At 41.2% G+C, this 19,616-nt stretch overlaps 2 protein-coding genes across 2 annotated transcripts; one reads left to right on the plus strand and one right to left on the minus strand.

The window, feature by feature from the left end:
* Positions 1-16: 16 nt before the first annotated feature.
* On the minus strand, positions 17-7,232 carry crtap (cartilage associated protein). Its single transcript, XM_023412295.2, has 7 exons — positions 6,653-7,232; positions 4,257-4,406; positions 3,325-3,496; positions 3,030-3,158; positions 2,729-2,874; positions 1,712-1,795; positions 17-1,106 (listed from the first exon to the last, which is right to left on the minus strand). The coding sequence occupies exons 1-7, from the start codon at positions 7,112-7,114 to the stop codon at positions 1,059-1,061; spliced, it is 1,191 nt and encodes a 396-aa protein (XP_023268063.1). The 5' UTR covers positions 7,115-7,232; the 3' UTR covers positions 17-1,058.
* A 909-nt stretch (positions 7,233-8,141) lies between these two features.
* Positions 8,142-18,700, plus strand: fkbp9 (FKBP prolyl isomerase 9). The gene is made up of 10 exons (XM_023412329.2): positions 8,142-8,473; positions 9,427-9,572; positions 12,196-12,385; positions 12,479-12,624; positions 13,188-13,377; positions 14,645-14,790; positions 15,825-16,014; positions 16,877-17,022; positions 17,142-17,305; positions 17,461-18,700. The coding sequence occupies exons 1-10, from the start codon at positions 8,271-8,273 to the stop codon at positions 17,638-17,640; spliced, it is 1,701 nt and encodes a 566-aa protein (XP_023268097.1). The 5' UTR covers positions 8,142-8,270; the 3' UTR covers positions 17,641-18,700.
* The last annotated feature ends 916 nt before the right edge of the window (positions 18,701-19,616 follow it).

Below are 19,616 nucleotides of genomic sequence, written 5' to 3' on the forward strand. Positions count from 1 at the left end.
ATTGTAATACATGTGGTTTTAACTCTTGATTTATATTTTATTTCCAACAGGGTCAAACTGATACATTTATTCATGGAGATAAGGATCTCAAATTGCATTGTCAATAGTGCATTGTTCACCATTCATTGTGTATGTGTGACCTGTGACGTTGACCTGTGACCTTGACTCCTGACAACTAGCCTTTTATCTTAACTTTTATCCGAGCTCCTTTAACCAGCCATTGTCCCCAACATTTCGAAAAAAGAAGAAAAGAGAGAAAGATGTAAGATAAAGCATTGTTGAGGAAGAGGCAGTAAAAGAGAAACAGGTAAATATAGGCGAGAGAGGAACAAGAACGCAGAGCTGGAGACCGAGAGAGACACAGTCACACAGAGGGAATGTTCCCCTGTGGGTTTTTAACATCACTGTGTGACAAACTGCACAGAGACTCAATGTTCAAACATTATTAAACAACTCAGTGTTTTCTCTGGCCATGTCTGCGCAGCACAGCCCTGGGTTTGGTCTAAAGGACCCTTGCAAACAGCCTGCTTTTCACAGATTCAGGTCTTTTTCAAACATTCCCGAGGTCCCCTCTCTAAATTGTGATTTTTTGCTGACTCTAAATTTTTGGATCTTAAGACATGAATTTAGGCTTTGTGCAATTGTAACAAGTATATTTCACTATTTTGTAACATTTCATAGACCAAAACCAGCAACTGTATTACGACAACACTGCAATGATTACTTGAGAGATCTCATGTTAGGAAAGTTATTTTATCATGAAAAGGACCATTTTTGAAAGACAACATCTATGATTCACAGTGGAGGAATGAATTCATAAAACAGTAAGTAAAAATATTTCTGTCTCTCATTGACCTTAAATCATTCAGCTACTGTGCTTAATGTCTGTACCTCTGAGCTGGATATTTTATGTGGCAAAAATATTCAGGATGTGGAGCTGCAGGGTAAAAACACAGTGACCAATCAGAGCATCTTACAAAACCCAATAAATACAAACTGGTGCTTTTTCTGTTGTTTGTGTTTGTTTTTCAGTGTTTCAGCAGAGTTTCCAACGTGGACTATTCATTCTCTTCCAGGAACTCATCTATAAACTCCACCACCTCCCCCTGTGGACACACACACACACACACACACACACACACACACACACAAAAAGAATCAACCAGAGACGATTCATGAGGGACTGTTTTGTTTCAAAGTGACATTTTGCACAGAGTGAATCAGCATAAATTCTCCCACGAGCAGTTCTATCTGTGATTTCTCATACCTGGCATTACTAAAGAGATTACAGTGAAGAAGTGAATGGTATTTGCCACATACAGCATGTAATCCTGGCTTATGTTGGGTTGCCCTCATGGCCACAGTCCTTGTGCTGCATCACAATAACTTAAAGAAATGCGGTGTCGTGCTGCCACCCCATGGCTGTCTGTGATATTGCTGCCTGATAAAGACAGGGCCCACATTGTACTGCAGGGCATCATGTGACCAGACAGAAGAATCCAGGGTTTTTCCATAAGTTACACAAGGACAAAGCCTATGAGAGCTGCAAACAACCTCATCCAAAATCTAGATGATTTCATGGGAATTGTGTCAGTCTATGTATAAACTGTATCTTCTGTTCCCTTCACTTTCCTAAAGATACTGTAACCTCTCGGCTGGAAGCATCCTGTGATGCACTGACACACAAAGAAATGTAAACACAGGTACGCACCTCATCATCGCTTACGAGATGCTGCCTGGAGAACTCCAGCATCTGTAGCTGCAGGGTGGTCTGATTGTAGTACCGCACTGACTCCTGCAGCAAGCACACAACAAGACACACAACAAGACAAAATAGTGTGTTATAGTAAAACAAAGACACAACACAGGGACAGGGGGCAGAAGCCAAATGCCAGTTTCACGTGTAGTCAGTCCAGAAAACCTTACAGGAATAGCGTCTGAGAAATGAGCTTATGTGCTTATTTGTTTCATTGCTGAGAGTTAGATTCAGATTGATACCACTGAGCTGCTTACCAGCAGCAGGTTAGCTGAATGTAACACAGAGACACAGCTAGTCTAGTTCTGTCAAAAAAAAAAAATGCGAAAAAGTCACTGCACCTTCCCAAGACATACACACAACCTCTATAAAAGCACAACTTGACATTTTCACACTTGGGTTTTTAGATGGTTTAAACAAATGGGATATAAGGTTTTCATCAGTGAGTTATGGAGGGGCTGGTAGGGGAACTTTGTTACCTTTAGGTCACTTGTTCAAGGCTCAAGGCTTTTTACAACAACCAGTGGTTTTACCAGCAGTTGTGAGGAGCAGTGACTTCCTGGAGTCTTGTCAACACCGTGAGGTTTTCAGGAAACCAGCAAAGACTCCTTCCAGAGTATTTTGGGGACTTATGCTAAGCTAAGCAAACCAGCTGGTGGCTGTAGCTTCATATTTACCACACAACATGATAATTTTGAACTATAAGCAAAAAAGTGAGTAATCATGTTTCCCAAAATGTCAAAAACAACAAAAAAGAAAACGTTCTGCCACTCTTAGGCAGAGAGAGAAGAAAAGTTTAACACTTAAAAGCCTTTATTTAGCTAGTCAGGCATACTGGTGAGGTTGAAGCTGTTTCAGACAAATAAATATGACTTTTTTCCTTGAAAACCTTTTTTTCTCACCACAAAGGGACAGGAACTGTTTATGCTTCAGTTCGAGTGTATAAGGTGTGTAATCATTAACATGTCTCACTGATCTGGGGAGGAAGTCCTCTTCTGTCAGCCCCCACTGGCTTTTGTGAAACTTGTAATAAGCCACATTGTTGTTCATGACTTCATCACTGGGGTCAAACAGCATGTAGCTGACTGCACATGGTACTGCGTTCTTCAGGTCATTCACTGAAAACACAACAATTAACATTTCATCCAGGAATCTTTCTTGATTAAAGTCAGACAAATACAATTGACCGTAGAAACTAATAAGAGTTCTCCAGTCAAAGGTGTAGGTAGGAGTAAGGAAAAATGTGGGTCAGGGATCACGAAATGCTACTCACATTTATAATAGGCAAACTGCAGGTAGTGGTACATGGTGGCCACAAACTTCTCAACAATAAATCCCCCTACAACAGGTGTCAGGTCATTTTCACACCTCACTTTCCTCTCAAGGACTTCTATGTAGTGATCTGCAGAGAAAAGAAATCAACAGAGACTGCTTGACTTTTCAGAGAGATGAAAAATGACATTAAAAAATTGGATGAAATTGAATAATAACATAAATGTATTGGAGAAAAACAGGCTGGAAGGGCCTATTCAACTAGTGGAAAAAACTAAATGTAGAAATGTACTGACCGGCTATGGAGGGGTAGAATTCTTTAAAGTCTTTGACGTCCCTCGGGCCCTCAGACGCAGCCAGACACTCGTCGTAGACCTTGAAGAAGTCCCTCAGAGCCAGCTCCATGTCTGACACTGAGGTACGGAAGTTGTCCCCATTATACGCCCTCACTGCACGCACAAACAACGTCTGGAGTACCATGTGACGAAAAACACCCACAAATACAACAATCAGTCACTAAATGGTAATTCATTCAATGATTGAGTTATTAAAACACTTGGTTAACATTCACTTCCTTATCAAAGACAATGATAAAAAATATATATATAATATAATGGTATATTTAATTATCAGTATCACTATGTTTGCATCAGGGTTATAATACATTTTCTACATTGATGGCTCCTAAAAAGATCAATTTGTGATGACAGATCTCCCTTAGATAACATTTGGCATGAGTCAAAAATGTTTAAGCAACAATTTTGCAGTTACAAATGATTTTTTATTTTTGCTGAAACAAATTGGCATTCAACATAATGCCCTAGTAGTTGAGATGTAAACCATGTGGCTGCAGCATCCACAGTTCAGTTCTAGCTGAAGGCCTTTGCTGAATCCCACACCCTTCTCTCCCCATGTTTCCTGTCTGTATCTAAACACTGTTTACTATTTATTAAAGGCAAAATCCCAAGAAAGAAAGATCACCTTTTAAAAAAAGATTGGTGAATGAAATTGTGTTTCTCTCAGGACCAGGACAAAATCCTCCATCCTCCTCATTTTGCTGGGGCCAACCACAGCCAGCTACCACATCAGCACACCCACAGAGCCAATAATAGGATTGTTTGCGTGTGTGCACTTATGAAGACATGTGGGTATGGGTGTGACTCCTGCATTCATGCAGTCTTCTCATGTGTGTGTGTGTGTGTGTGTGTGTGTGTGTGTGTTTGTGTACCTCATAGGATTTGGTCTCCAGGTCTTTGAGGTGCTCTTCAGCCCCAGGCAGACTCTTGTAGTAGGCCATGTTCCTCTGCATCATATCATCATCTGGGTGTTTCAGCAGGAAGGTGTGGGCAGCAGACACCGCCTTGGCCAGGTTGTCAGACTGAGACAAACACATATTGTCAACACCTATTTTTTTTTTCACTAATGTATCAATAACTCTGAATGTTTAAAGCTTCTGTAAACAAGATTTTAAAAATAATGTAATGGCAAACAATTATGCAACTTTATAGTGCAGTAATGGCATCCTGGGGAGAGAACGAAGCCACGCCCCCTCTGAACGCCTTGTAATCAGAGTTTCTCTCTTGTCTCGTGTCAGTGCATGCGGGCGTGCGTGCGTGCGTGCGTGCGTGCGTGCGTGTTAGTGCATGTGAGTCCCTCATGTTGATCCATTGGTCCTCCCCAAGTTTATGAAGACACACGGAGAGCCTGCACATCAGCTGGCACAGTGCAATATGCAGAGTTCAGGTAGAACCCACCTCGCAGAATTTCCTCCATTGAAGAAACAACATTTCCGTCTAAAAAGGCCTCGGAAAAAGAAAAAGATATGACCAGAGCACAGATGGACTGGTCATGGGGAGTTTTCTTCTCCTGTGTGTGTAAGTACCGTAATGGCTACATAGTGCTACATGTGTGTTTTCATTAGTGACCAGCTACAGCAGGCACGATAACGTTAGCTAACCTGCTGTTACCGACATTATGAATCTGTTTGGAAAATGTTGCTGCTGCTAGCTTGCTAACCGCTAGCTTTGCTGTGGAGCATATCACGTCGATGCTAGTGTGAGACTCTCCCCAGTTTACGATGTGTTATGCTTTTTGAGGTTTGTCCATGGATGTATTATAAGAACATGGTTGTGTGGATGTATTATAAATTCTTATAATATATCTATGGGTGTGTCCCCTGGGCATTACTGTAGGGTTGCCGTAAAGTGCTTGTAGTTGTTGGAAACTGTTTGGGGTCATGTCTGGAGGCAGGAATAAAGAGAAGTGTGGCTACTGTCACTGACACGTTTTGTTTAATTTGATATTAATATGCACAGTTAGCCGAACCCCAAACGCTCGGTTACATTGGTGTCTTGGTTGTTTGCGCTGTTTTCTTAGATTAGCTCCCTCAGTTTAGCTAGGCGGCTATTCTGTTTCAAGTATCGCGATAAGTTGGATCACGGAGACGGAGTATGATCAACAGTAGCCTCGCCTCTTTAATTTATTTCTTTTGCTTAGTAATACTATCTGAAACCACACTCTTTTAAAACCATTACCTAAGACCATATAATATGATTTATTCATTTTCATACAAATCACGCCATTCAGTAACCCCTCAAGTCTCATGTTGGCTTTGGCTAAACTGTGGTTTAATTTTTACTCATAAATTACTTTGATTTATTATTTTATTGCCCATGAAAAGAGATCTATTCCTGTCTAGTCTGGGCAGATGGAACGATCTCAATGACCAACAACTCATTCAGTGTTCACATTGGCAGATTAGTTTTGATTTAAGTCATTGAGAAATCGTGAAGCCTAAGTGAAACTTTAATAACTTTTGTACTTGTGGTAAAGTGGATTCAAACCACACCAGGAAAATGACCCCCACCCTACCATTATCTTGCACTTGTTTAATTGATGTAGTACTTCCTACATAAATGAAGGTCTTGTATCGTGCCTCATTTGTAAGTCTCTTTGAATAAAAGCGTCTGCCAGATAAGTAAATGTTGCCTAAATGAACACCAGCTGCACCTGTGTGGAAGCATCTGCATTTGTTATGTTCCTCATTTCATTTACATTATTCAGGTTTTTCCTTTTGGCTTTGATTTGACACCTCAGTATATTTATGTTTGTATGGGTTAAATAAACCTTAACCGTCACAACTACACATCCCTGAATGTAATCACAATTACAATTTTTAACCTGAGCTCTTAACCCTAAATTAACTGTGATCCAAAAGCAAGCAGGGACTTTTTCTTGCAGAAATCCTTTTTAGACAAGCACGCACAGGATTTTATTAGTGTCTCTATCCTTGGTAAGATTTTTACGTCTTCATAATAACACAAGCAAGTACCAGTAGGAGTTCAGGTCTCCTGTTTTGCAGAACAGAGCCCCCCCCTGTGCACCCGTGGCATGTACTGTAGGTGACGTCAGGAAAAATCACTGTCAGTGACATTAAAATAGAAACGGTGGGTGCATTGGTGTCCACAATGAAGAATAAGTAAAGCTATCAATTTATTGTCTATTGATAGTCACCATACAATAGACAAACCTGTGATACCATATAAGTCCTACCGGTTTGATTTTGATGGATTTGGGTAATTTCCAGCAACCTGGCGGCCCCACATGATACAGATGTTTGCTTACCTTGAAGTAGGCGTACTGCAAGTATTTGTACGGCTCTCTCCTCTCAAATTCATCTATGGTGTCCCGGCTGGGCATGGTCTGTCTGAAAGCGGGCAGCCCCTGCTTGCAGCGCTTAAGACACTGTGCCCTCTTCATAACGTTGCCAAACGCCCGCAGCTCGGGAAACTCCGCAAACTTCTGCTCGTCGTCCAGCCTCACGGAGCTGCAGTTGAGGTTGCAGAAGGCCTCGCTGTCCCGCAGCAGCCGATAGAGCCGCAGAGACACCTCTATGTACTCCACCGTCTCCTTCCACTTCTCCCCGGTGTACTGGTCCAGTGCGTATTTGTAAGCGGACTCCAGAGGCATCAGCTCATGCCTTGGAAAACTCCTGAAGCTGTATTTTTCATACTGGGAGTTCACAGCACAGATGGAAAGGGCGATTAATAGCGCAGCAAAAAGTTGGGAAGAAGTGGAGGGTGCCATTTTTTAAAGTTTGGTCAATGGTGGAGAGGGGCTGGGTTGGATGATCCCGGACGGTCCGTGTGCGTGGGTCTCAAGGACCGCCTCAAGTTCCACCACGTATCCGGACAAAGCCTCCCCTCCCCCGGGCGCAGGGCAGGATCAGTCTCTCCGGCAAGTGGGGGCTGCTGGAGCTGCTCCTCCCACTAAATCACAAGTAAATCAGAGCTGTTGCTCTGCCCATATACAGTACAAGTAAAAACCCGAGACCTTTTATAACACGGACCTTTTATAACACAACATCATAACTGTTACAGCAATTTCTACACTTTATTTCGGTTGGTGATTTTGCAAAGAGTTGGGTTTACAAGGAAACTGGTTATTATTGCATAAAATACTTCTTTTTAAAGTGTAAACCTGTTTCCTCTCGGCTACTAATTAAACCCCTGGGGAGAGTGGATTGTCCCTCCTCCTCCCGCTGCCACGTAGAAACATTCCTGCTTGGTCTACCCCCACCCCCCACCCCCCCTCCAAGGACCTAGATCCCACCAACACAACAGGATCCATGTTCACCATAATCTAAGAGCAGACTTTATGTGTTCTGCTAATAGTTAAAAATCTGAGTGCAAATCAGAGGCGTAGCCAGATGTTCGCATTATTGTTATTTAAATGGATCCAGAGGGATGTGCTGCAGCTGAGTGGAGACCCCTACGTTACCACGTTGACACATCTCAGAGGCTGCACTGCGCAGGACCAATACGTGGTGCCCAAACTACCCCATTCAATCTCAAAGAGAGTCAAGCGGGCTAGAAAGAGAGAGAATGGGACAGGAAATATTTCAAAATAAGAGCACCACTAACCACCCTAAACCTTGATGTTAATTTGTTTGTGCTTCACACAGACATCATTGCATATATTTCCAACCTTGTTTAGTTGTGTTTAAGTACTAAAGCATGTAATTACGTCATTATACGAGATTTTAATCGTGTAAAGTTGAACCGGATGTTGTGCGTTTTTATTTGACTTGACAAGTGCTCATTCCTGTGCTTGCAGCCAGGGCAGGACATCTATCCAAGTCGGAGTAGAGGAAAACTAAAGTAGGCTACCGGTGAGCAGGGCATACACATACAGGCCGAGCCCGCAGTGATCTTCATCGTGTAATCGTTCGTCGGCAGTGAAAATGATCCAGTGCGTCCAGGGGATGTTTTATTTGTCGGTTCTGGTGGCGTTCGCCGCTTGCAACGCTCCTCCGGTACCGTTAGACGACATCTTCATTGAGAAAACTTTCGTGCCAGAACAGTGCGTGCGCGCAGTCAAAGTAGGTGACTATGTAAGGTATCACTACAATGGCATGTTTCCGGATGGCAAGAAGTTCGACTCAAGGTGGGTGGTATCACGCAACAGAATCACTTTACTCTCAGTTTATTCTGCAGACCGGGTGCACGGTGCAAACAGCGTGCGCGATGCGTAAAAGTGCGCGTAGTTAGTGGTTCGCCCCTGTAAGCCACGCAGGCAAGCGAGCTGACTGAGCTCCAGATCCATGTAGCCTACATTTAATCCAGGGGCTCCAAAACCTTTTCATATCAACATCACCAACGGAGATTAAACTCCAGTGGTCAGACAGAGAGTTTGAAGCCTATTTTCAGCACCTCTGCACTCCACTTTAGTCACCAGTAGTGTACCTGGAAGGCTGAATCACCAACTGGACAAGGGGGGCCAGTTGTCCAAGGCCCCCAGACCTCCAAATGCCCAAGAAGCCCCAGTTTCACTGCATGTCCACTGTTTTTGATGATTTAATTAACTGCACCTTTTGTATCCTATTTCTAAAGTACCCTGCAGTGTTAGTTAATTTTTGTGGCCCTGTGTTGAAGAGGGGCCTCATGCTCAGGTTGTACATATTTACATATAGTATTTTGCATATGACCGCAGTTACATGTTAATCTGTTACTGTACCTGTATGACCTCACATCATGAATAGCTTTGATTCAGGCACAAAATGACAAAAATAAAATCAAGCAGTCTGAAGAGATTTTGGTGCATTCACTCACTTTTGAGTCTTTTTGACAAACATGTCAATTTTGCCCAAATTAAATTTATATCAATGAATTGTCACATTTATTTGTCCCTCCCAAATTGTTGTTGAAAATCTGCACATGTTCTGTACAAATACTATTTTCTTAAGTCTCCACAACAAATGGAAAGAGGTTCACAGGTTAAAAACCTTGAGCCTTTTAGAAAGTCCCAAAGGTAACTCATATTTATAGCCGAAACTAGGGAATGAATGAGTGCACTGTGCACTGCCATATATGTAATAATAATGTGTTTACCTGTTTCAGTTACGACCGTGGCAGCACCTACAACGTGTTTGTTGGTAAGAAGCAGCTGATCGAAGGGATGGATAAAGCTCTGGTGGGGATGTGTGTCAACGAGAGAAGACTGGTAAAGATCCCCCCTCACCTCGCCTATGGAACGAAGGGATATGGTTAGTATGTTTGAATGTGTGTGTTAACCCCACCCCCCCATATCAGCACATCTCTATGTACCCATCATGCCTCAGCCTGATCATTTGGAGTCAGACTAAAACATGTTCTCTGCAAACTCTATGGACAAGCTGGTGTATATTCCTGTAAGGAGTCATTATAAATCCACTGATGAGTGAGCACACAGCTGGCACTGCTCGCCATAACAATGAGAGAATTAGGTTTGGTCACTGGCAGAAACTTTAGGGACAAAAACTACAGTCTTTGAAGAAAAAACCAGTTTGCGTTGTAATAGAGGAAGAGAGAGAGAGGAAGTGGGCTGCTCCCAGGCGTCCATGCTGAATGATGTCACAGGGACATCACAGACCAGGAAGCAGGTCAGAGTAAGCTGCTCCGGAGCAAGATTTTCAGCTGTTAGTAAATGCACTGCAAATGCCAGAACACCAGCAGCAGGCAGATACACTTTCCAGATTGTGATCTGTGTGCACCAAAAAAGTGTGTGTTTGTGTCAGAAAATATTTGTATAGGATTGTAGTGATGTGACCAAGAATGTGGAGGCTCTGTTTACATGTAGAGACCAGTGTGTGTGTGTGTGTGTGTGTGTGTGTGTGTGTGTGTGTGTGTGTGTGTGTGTGTGTGTGTGTGAAATATTTAGGTAATGGAACAAAGGAAAGAGAGGGGGGCATGTGTGGACAGGTAAAAGCTGAGTGTATCCTCTACTGCATTCGAGGGAACATGAGAGAGAAAGAGGAAAACGGAGAGATGAGATTTTGGAAGAGGTAGAAAGAGATTTAAACGGGAAAGAGGATCTGTTAGCTCATCAGTCGTAAAGATTTAATGCCTGCCACCTACACAGTCCTTGTACCCCTCCTCCACCTCCTCCACCCGCTCCCATCTCCTTCGTTTCACCTTCTGCTCTTTATCTACAGTCGGCTACACCTCCTGGGAGATAACAGGAGTTATACAGTGAGAAATAACTGTTTGAAACATTTTATACCCACAAATAATGTGGAGTGAAATCCGTGAACTGTGAATGGCATGCTCTTTGCAAACACAGCTGGTCGAGATGTTGCACTCACCAAAATAAATGTAGGGGAGTCAGTGCAGCTTTAACTGATCAGTCATTTGCCGTTCAGGACAAGGCTGTAGCTTCCAGCGAGGAAACCAAAGGCATGTCCTCTGTGATATTTCTGTAAATCACTTACACACATGTTAAGTTCTTCAAGGCAGCATTCTTGCATATTTTAGATCTTAAGTGGACTTTTTTTTAGGCAAGACAACTAAATAAATGAAAAAAGAAAGAGTTAAGTATTCACTGGAATTACATAACTGACAGAGTAAAGAAAGGAATATATAATTTAACAGTTAAATGAATTATTAAAATGTGAAATTTGTAGGATTTTTGTTGAATACTCTTTCTTTTTACTATTTCTTAAAGAGTTTGGTTTGTGGTCTAAAAGGTGGGAGGGGTCCTGCGGGGGGGAATTTGGACTCATTTCAATTTTATTATATTCATTCGTCGGGGACCGTGTAAAAGAGAAAAGTAGAAATGTTTTTCTTTTAACTACTAGCTTCTGTCCATCTACAGTTTCTGAGTGACTATGACTATGACTAATAATTGAATGAACTGTCTGAGGAGTATTTCCACATAAATTAAATCTTTTTTTTTTTTTTTTTAGTTGTAAGCTTGGATAAAGATGCAAATTAGATTGAGAGTTTCTGGCTCAATTTCACCTACTTGCAAGGTGTATCTTTTACTTTAATGCTTACATACTGGCACACAAATTTGCAGGAGAACAGGGCAGACAGGTGAACAGGTTTAATATAATACAGCTCATGTGTTATCCGTAGGAGAAAGAGACACATGCAAAGTCATCAACAAATAAGGATCACCTCTTGTCCATATCTGTCTCAGTTAATCTAGTGCTCGAAGAAAATTAAAATGACTATTGTCTCATGACATTTATCTAACAAATACAACGATCAACGTGATGAGGAGGAGGAAATTATCTCCATCCACTCCACACTTTTGTTTGCGGTTCCTTGTTCTTTGTCCTGAGTGTTAAATTCAGCTTGAATATTACGTTATTAAGTTAAAAACTTTATTATGTGATCAGTGGGTTTACTGCAACATACAACACTTTTTTAATACACATCAAAATAAATATTTAAGCCAAAAGCCTCAAATTAAAGTTGTTCTTACTACAAGCATCATTGGAGTTTTTCAGACTTTGTATAGTATATACTGTATGTACAATGTATGTGTGACACAGGATGGCATTTCATTATCATTTACGCTGTTGATTATTTTATTTTGATTAATGAAGGAAAGTTTTTTGTCTTTAAAATGCCAGAAAGAGATGAAAAATGAACATTTTCATCTCTCACTCTTTATAATAGCTTGTTTAATCAGTGAGTATTCAGTTTACTAACATGTATGTCAAAGAAGAACATCGACTGCTCACATTTAAACAGCTGGAACAAGGAATTATTTGGCATTTTTCCTTGAATTTGTCTCAAAGTGAAACTGTAACTATTCATACTGGAATGAAGCCGGGCGATGATGTCAGTACTAAAAGGAAGTGCCTGAAAACACTGTTTGACTTGCTTCTCTCGCCTCTCCAGGTGACATCATCCCTCCTGACTCCATCCTTCATTTTGACGTCCTGCTGCTCGACGTGTGGAACCCAGAGGACGGCGTCCAGAGCAACACTTACCACACGCCCTCGGCCTGCTCCAGAAAGGTGGAGGTGTCCGACTACGTCCGCTACCACTACAACGGCACGCTGCTGGATGGGACACTCTTTGATTCCAGGTTTGTTCTGTGTAATAATCCCTCCATCGCGAAAAAACACACCCACCCACCACAAATGTGTGATGACTCTCCTCCATCCGTTCTTCTCTGCAGTCACACCCGCATGCGCACATATGACACTTACGTCGGGATCGGCTGGCTGATCGCTGGTATGGATCAGGGGCTTCTGGGAATGTGTGTTGGAGAGAGACGCATCATCACTATGCCTCCTTCACTTGGATATGGAGAGAATGGAGATGGTGAGTTATTAACGTCTTTATTATTATTAGTTTAATTGAGAAAAGACTGAGTGACTCAAAAGCTTCCGCTCCTTTGAAGGTGATGTTGTTATAGATCACACACACAGAGTACAGGAGTGTTTTATTGGACACACTGCACATGTTTTATTTATAGTAACAACAACTTTATGTATTTATCATGTAGAAACAAACTGAAAAAAACTCCTGAAAGTGCAGATTTGGGGGGATTTCACACAGAATCTCATTTACTTCTGTAGAACTTTGAATTATTTATATTTTCAGTGATTTACAACGGGATGTATAGACTAAATTAAAAAGGCTAAAAAATGATGGGATAAGATTTACGGTTTATTCTTTACCTTGAGAATAATATTTTACAAAACAATTTTAAGCCTATTTTTTATGACTCACGGGGTTAAAGTGGGGGACTGCTCCTGGTCATGGTTGGAAGAAGAATAAAGAAAAATATTTCAGTGGTCCTCCTCAGATCTCTCCTGTATCTCTGTGCCTATACCTGCCTCTCTTCTTGTCTTCAACCCTCCTCCTCCTCCTTCTCTCTCCAGGCAGCGACATCCCAGGACAGGCATCTCTGGTGTTCGATGTCGTACTCCTGGACCTCCACAACCCCAGAGATGGGATCGCAGTGACCAATCAGAAGGTGCCTGAGTCCTGCACGAGGAAGACCGTCGCTGGAGACTTTGTGCGCTACCACTACAACGGCAGCCTCCTCGATGGAACGTTTTTTGATTCCAGGTGTGTTTCCATGTTTAATATTCATCATATTAATCACACAGACAGGCGTGTTGTAAATCTTTGAGCTATAAGTAGAAATGAATGTTTCAATTCCAGTAGCTTTTCCCTGTTTAATGCCTGCTGTTCTTTAAGCAGCCACAGGATGGCAGCATCTCTCTGTGCGCTGAAGACGTATTGAATCAAAACCAATGATCAAAGCTCAAAAACCAACATTGGAAATGTCCTGTTTGCAAAACATAATTCTGCATTGTCTGAATAGTTCTGCAATGTTTTTCTTCTTGTGCTGCCACTCTCAAATTAAACTATGAAAAGGAAGGTCTTTAAAAGTATGAAAAATATCATTATAAGTCCATGGTTATTAAAAATCAAAATTTCTTATCATTGTATGCAGCATTTCACCTATAGAGAGAATACACAACACTCTACTGTATAATGTCCTAAATTAAGTTAAGGACTCTGGATTAGGATGTACAGATACTTTAATGTAGGCAGAAACAAATATCACAAATGTGCTGTAAATATGTCTTTTTTTTAAAATATCAAACATGTAGTTCCCTTTTTGAGGCAAAGGAAACTTTGCACCTGCTTTGATAATTAACATGTGAAGACGTTCTCCAAAGCTGCTGGACTGTGTGTCCTTTTCTAACCACAACAGTACAGCCTTGTATCATTTCTTGTTAGTTTGAAGAAACTCCCTTGCACATTCTGTACAGATGTCAAGGACCCGCTTGTTGCACACTGAGATCATTTTTCACAGAAAGTGATCATGTGTGCTTCCTGCCACGCACTTTTTCTATCGTCATGGGCATATTGATGCTAGGAATCTGATGCTGTTGGTATACTAAAATGTCACCATACTGTGTGTTTTTATTATATACAAAAACCACAAATACATCCTCCAAGACACGCTGTTTGTTGCAGCTCTGGATCTGGTTGTCATAACAGACTCATTTGGTATCCGGTTATCAGTAGGCGGCATGGGTATGGGTGGTTACTTAGCAAAATGCCATCGCTTTGGTATACGGTTATTAAAAGAGAATTGTATCCCACTGGGCCGCCCCCCTTCACCTACTGCCTGTAGCTATTTCTTTACAGTGAGTCAGGAGTCGTTCATTTGAGCTGCCCAATACCCCCTTTAATATTTGATTAAATGAAAACTAACTAAATACCATGAGAATAAAAACACTGTATATTCAGTTTCCAGATCAACTTATTTTTTTTCCTCCATGGGTCAGTATAATAATACTTAATATTTTCTGTTCCACAGCTACTCTCGTAATCGTACCTATGACACGTATGTGGGTCGAGGCTACGTGATCGCTGGCATGGACGAGGGTCTGATTGGAGTCTGTGTTGGAGAGAAACGAACCATCACCATCCCCCCACATCTCGCCTATGGAGAAGAGGGTACAGGTGCGTGTGCAATGCTTGGATTGTTGCAGGGCAGAAGTCCAGATCTGGGCCAGAATCTGAGTCTGAATTTCTTCACCAACACTCAACTTACAACTCAGATGTACATATACTGGAGTCTCAAGAGGTTCAAATAAGTCACTGGAGGTGGTCAGACTTCAGTGCCATTAAGTTTATTCTTTCACAAGAGATAAACCTGAGCCCGGTGATCAAACTGTAAACAGACTGCTCAGACATCATCTTTTATAGCCAGCTAACCCTCCTTTCTGGGTGGAATCCCCACACCATGTTTTCTAAAAAGAATCCATCATTGCCTCGGAAATGATGGTGTCCAGTCGTCCCTGGATTTCCCCCATTTTAGTGGTGTCAGGAGTCCAGAGGCCCCCCCCCCACCACTCCTCCCTGCACCTGTTCTTCGGACACCATTATTTCTGGGGACTATCCAACTTTTTTTTTTCTTTCTTTCTTTTTTTTTTAACCTTTTCAGGCTATATCACTCTCTTTTCAGATTACATCATCCTGTTACAGGTTACATGTCTCAGCAAGTCTCCTTCTCTCATGCAGGCCTGATTTCTTACATTACTGATACATTGAGTCTATAAGTTCAGTATTTAATGTGGTTATAATACTGAGTTACACATTCTGTGAAAGTTTACTACAACACTTTCCCCAACCTGGGCCCTGCCAGGAAATGTTCTTCTGACACCACTATTTCCAGGAACTTTTCAACCATTTAAAAGAAAAAAAAAAGAAAAACTTTATTCCTTCCTTCCAGTTTACATACTATAAAAAACTTCCTTCAGCAAAGGCTGGTTCACATGCAGAACTAACTTCAGTTGTGGATATAGCTGACACATTGAGTTTATAGGATTTAACACATAGTATATTATAAGGCAGAGTACATTTTAATGAAAGTTCACTACAACATGATACATTGATCTGTATCAAAAAAAAAAAAAAAATCACAGTTGAGACTCTTTTATCTAAAGTTTTAATGTTGGATTCTTTCTTTATTTTTCTTACCATGTTTCCCTCAGGCACTAAGATCCCTGGATCAGCTGTCCTGGTGTTTGACATTCACATCATCGATTTCCACAACCCTTCAGACAGCGCTGAGGTCACAGTCACTTACAAGCCGGAGGAGTGTGATAAGCAAACAAAGAAAGGAGATTTTATCAAATATCACTACAATGCCTCTCTGATGGACGGCACATCCATTGACTCCACGTGAGTAAACTTCTGTGAGACCCGTTGAGGCCTCCTGGGAAAGCAAAACATCTTATATGAAATGAGTGGGGTCCAAAAGTGTGATGTCGAGACATTTGTATAAATAAGGTGAAAAGTTGGACCTGCTATTGGTGCTAGAGGAAGAATCGGGATCACAGATGTCTTCATCCTCATTGGACCATTGTACAAAATTCACTTAAATACACCTTGACATCATGCGAAGGAAGCACAGCAGATGATGATGATGATTAATATGAAGAGGTTTAAGAGGAAGTTGAGCATTTATTTCCTTTCCTGCTGTTAGTCTTAACACCACATTTTAATTCCACTGTAGGTGCACTCTGCCGTAGTATACAGATTTTCTTTCCTCATAAAAATAGTTTCCATTCCCCCTTTGTTAGTGAAGCATCAAAAGTCAAAGTTATAAGAAAGTTGCCGTAGTGCAAGCAGGACAGACAGCACAGCATCCAACACAGCATACTAATAAAACCACGATATAATATAAACATATGAAACTACACAAGGTATCATGAATATGAAAGTTAAGCTAATCTTTCAAGAATGTCTTGAGCTGTCCTTGGCACCAGTTTCACCCTTCACCATTAGCTCATATTTGGCCTCTCACCAACTGAAACACTGATAAAACACAGACATGCCTGAAATCCTCTGTCCTTCAGCCAAATTACCGTCCTGACTGTGAGACAGAAACCAACTCTTTTAACATAACCTCTTACATTCACACACAGTAAATCCTGTGGAATAAGATGGAAGGTTTTCTGAAATTATCATCTGATGTACATACACACAAAATCTGTGAAAAAAGGTACAGTACAGTTATTCACTCTGACTCAATTTGTTTCAGGTATAATTATGCAAAGACATACAACATTGTCCTGGGAGCCAACCAGGTAGTCCCAGGGATGGAGGACGGACTGATGGACATGTGTGTGGGAGAGAAAAGGCACCTTGTTATCCCCCCTCACCTGGGCTATGGAGAGAGAGGAGTCAGTAAGTCTAAAACACACACACACACACACACACACTCACATCAGTTTGTCTTTGCTGCTGATGACTGATATTCACTTACCAGCTGGTATCTGAGGCCCTTTGTGTTTGTGTGTGTGCAGCTGATGAAGTCCCAGGTAGCGCTGTGCTGGTGTTTGACGTCGAGCTGGTAGAAATGGAGGAAGGACTTCCTGAAGGCTACATGTTCATCTGGAACGAAGATGTGTCACCTGACCTCTTCACGGAGATGGACAAAGACGACGACAAGCTGGTGGAGCCCTCTGAGGTACGTGATGTACCTGTTGTTCCTGTAATGTTTTTAACACAATGAGAGAATAAAATCCTTCAACTGTGAAGTGCGAAGACAAAAACATATCATAATCACAACGTCCTCACATTATCTTTAATTTACCCTCTCTGATCTCTTCTTTGTCTCCACAGTTTACTGACTACATCATGCGGCAGGTGAGCGAGGGTAAAGGCCGCCTGGCTCCCGGCTTTGATCCCTACCGCATCATTGACAACATGTTCTCCAACCAGGACCGAAATGGAGACGGAAAAATCACAGTGGCAGAGTTCAAGCTTAAAGCAGATGAAGCCGCCGCCCATGATGAGCTATGACGGGACTGAGTGTAAAACTCAGATCAAGGGTTTGGGTGAAGGGTCAGACAGTTGGGAAAATGTGGGTGGTACAGTAGAAGAAGATGGGCTTGTAAGTGAAGGTGGAGTGGGGGACATGCTGAAAGAGATTTTGTGTTTTTATATTGAGGACTGAGATGATGGTAAAAGGGTGTTTTGTCCTTTAAGAAACAAATGAGTCTGAAAACTAAAAGTTGGAAAGAAAACATTTAATATGAGGACTATGATGACAGTGAATAGTTTTTTTGTTACCTCTTTTCGCATCCAGTTCTTTACATTTTGTTTCATGTGATTTTTATTTTCTTTTGAAGGGTATAAAAGCACTCCTGTGTGAGAGAACAAATTAAGGCCTCATTCCACAATCTCTACATTCAACACTCTTCCCTGACTTTTATTGTTGTTAACTTTTTGTGGTTGTGTGTGAAATTTTCTTTTCTTTTCACTGGGTATCAGCTTCTTTCTAAAATACCTGGCAGTCTTCCCGGAGCAATGAGTCGGTCATCACTCACTGTGATATACTGTGATGGAGGAAAGTTACATTTGTTTCTGAGAGTTACGGCTCATCTACAGGTGAAAATAAGTGATCATTTAAGTTAGAATAAGATTATATTTAGATAGTTTACAGCTGTTTTTACTTTCAAATGTCAGGATGCCTTCTGTGTTTTCTGCTGTTAAAATGACCCCTGTAGGGCGTCAGTTGTCTTCCAGGATAACACTGAAAAGTCCAAACTCCCAAATGTTTTTGCCAGCTTCCCAGTGTTTTAACCATTGTTGGTCAACTGGTTGTTCCGTCTCCCGTTTTTGTCTCCATCCACGTGTCAACTGCAATTTAGGACTTTGTGTGTTTGTGTGTGTGTGTTTGTGAGTGAGTGTGTTTGTGTGCGTGTTTGTGAGTGAGTGAGTGAATGAGTGAACTTTATGTTTTACTTTTTCATTCAGGTTAAAACTGAGGCGATGATTTGATGATTTGAATGTCAGCACAAACTTAAATTTGATTAAATGACCTGACCTAAAAAAAAAAAATGCTTAGATTGTGTAAGTCCATTTGTTTACACGAGTGTCTCATTTTGCTTTAGACACTTTTATTGCATCGACTTAGAGTACTCCCTTGATTTTAGCATTGGAGAAATGTCGCTGGATAATGATAGTATAGTTTTTGAAAAGATGATTTCTCGTGACCGAAAGATGATGAAATGTACACAATCAGACCAACGAGTCAACACTTCAGTTTGGCTGGTTTATTCGTGCACGTACGACAGATCTGGTGCAGGGTAAACCAAGTCTCTCACTGAATGACAAAACTTGATCTGTTTATATAGTGTGTTGCTCCAGAGGATGTAACTAAGATCTAAGATCTAACTTAAAAATTTTAAGAAACAAGGATCAAAATTGATGTAGAAGAACCTGCGATATCATCATTTTTATTCCACACATTCTTCTTCTTTGTCAAAACCTGGCTCCCTTCTTCTGACACCATTATTTCCAGGGATCCTCAGACCATTATATTAAAAAAAGTAACGTATTCCTTCCAGGCTACGTGCTATATAAACCTCCTCCAGCAAAGGCTGGCTCACATGCATATTTTGTTTGGTGGTAGTAACCACCACAAATTCTCATTTCTTCCTGAAATCAGAATTTTTAACCTTAAATTTGTATAACTGTAGAACTGTAGATGTGATCAGTGTAGAGGCAATTTTGCTCTAAGGTGAGGAAAGCAGACAACAATGAGTCCATCGAGATTCAAAGATTTATTATCGAACACTATGTCAAATTAGAATGAACAACCAGTAATCAACACAATGATCATAAGCAGAGGCAAAGATCAACACATTACTATTTGGCCAAATAGGATGCAGCCTCTCTCAACCACAACGGTGTCAAGAGTCTGGACACCCTCCAATCTCAAATTTAACTCTTTTATACAGTGACTATCACGTACATGTTTAAGCAGACAGTTC

Source organism: Seriola lalandi, unplaced genomic scaffold (assembly GCF_002814215.2).
Source record: "Seriola lalandi dorsalis isolate HSWRI2012SDOR001 ecotype SW California unplaced genomic scaffold, Sedor1 jcf7180002054476, whole genome shotgun sequence".
NCBI lineage: Eukaryota > Metazoa > Chordata > Actinopteri > Carangiformes > Carangidae > Seriola > Seriola lalandi.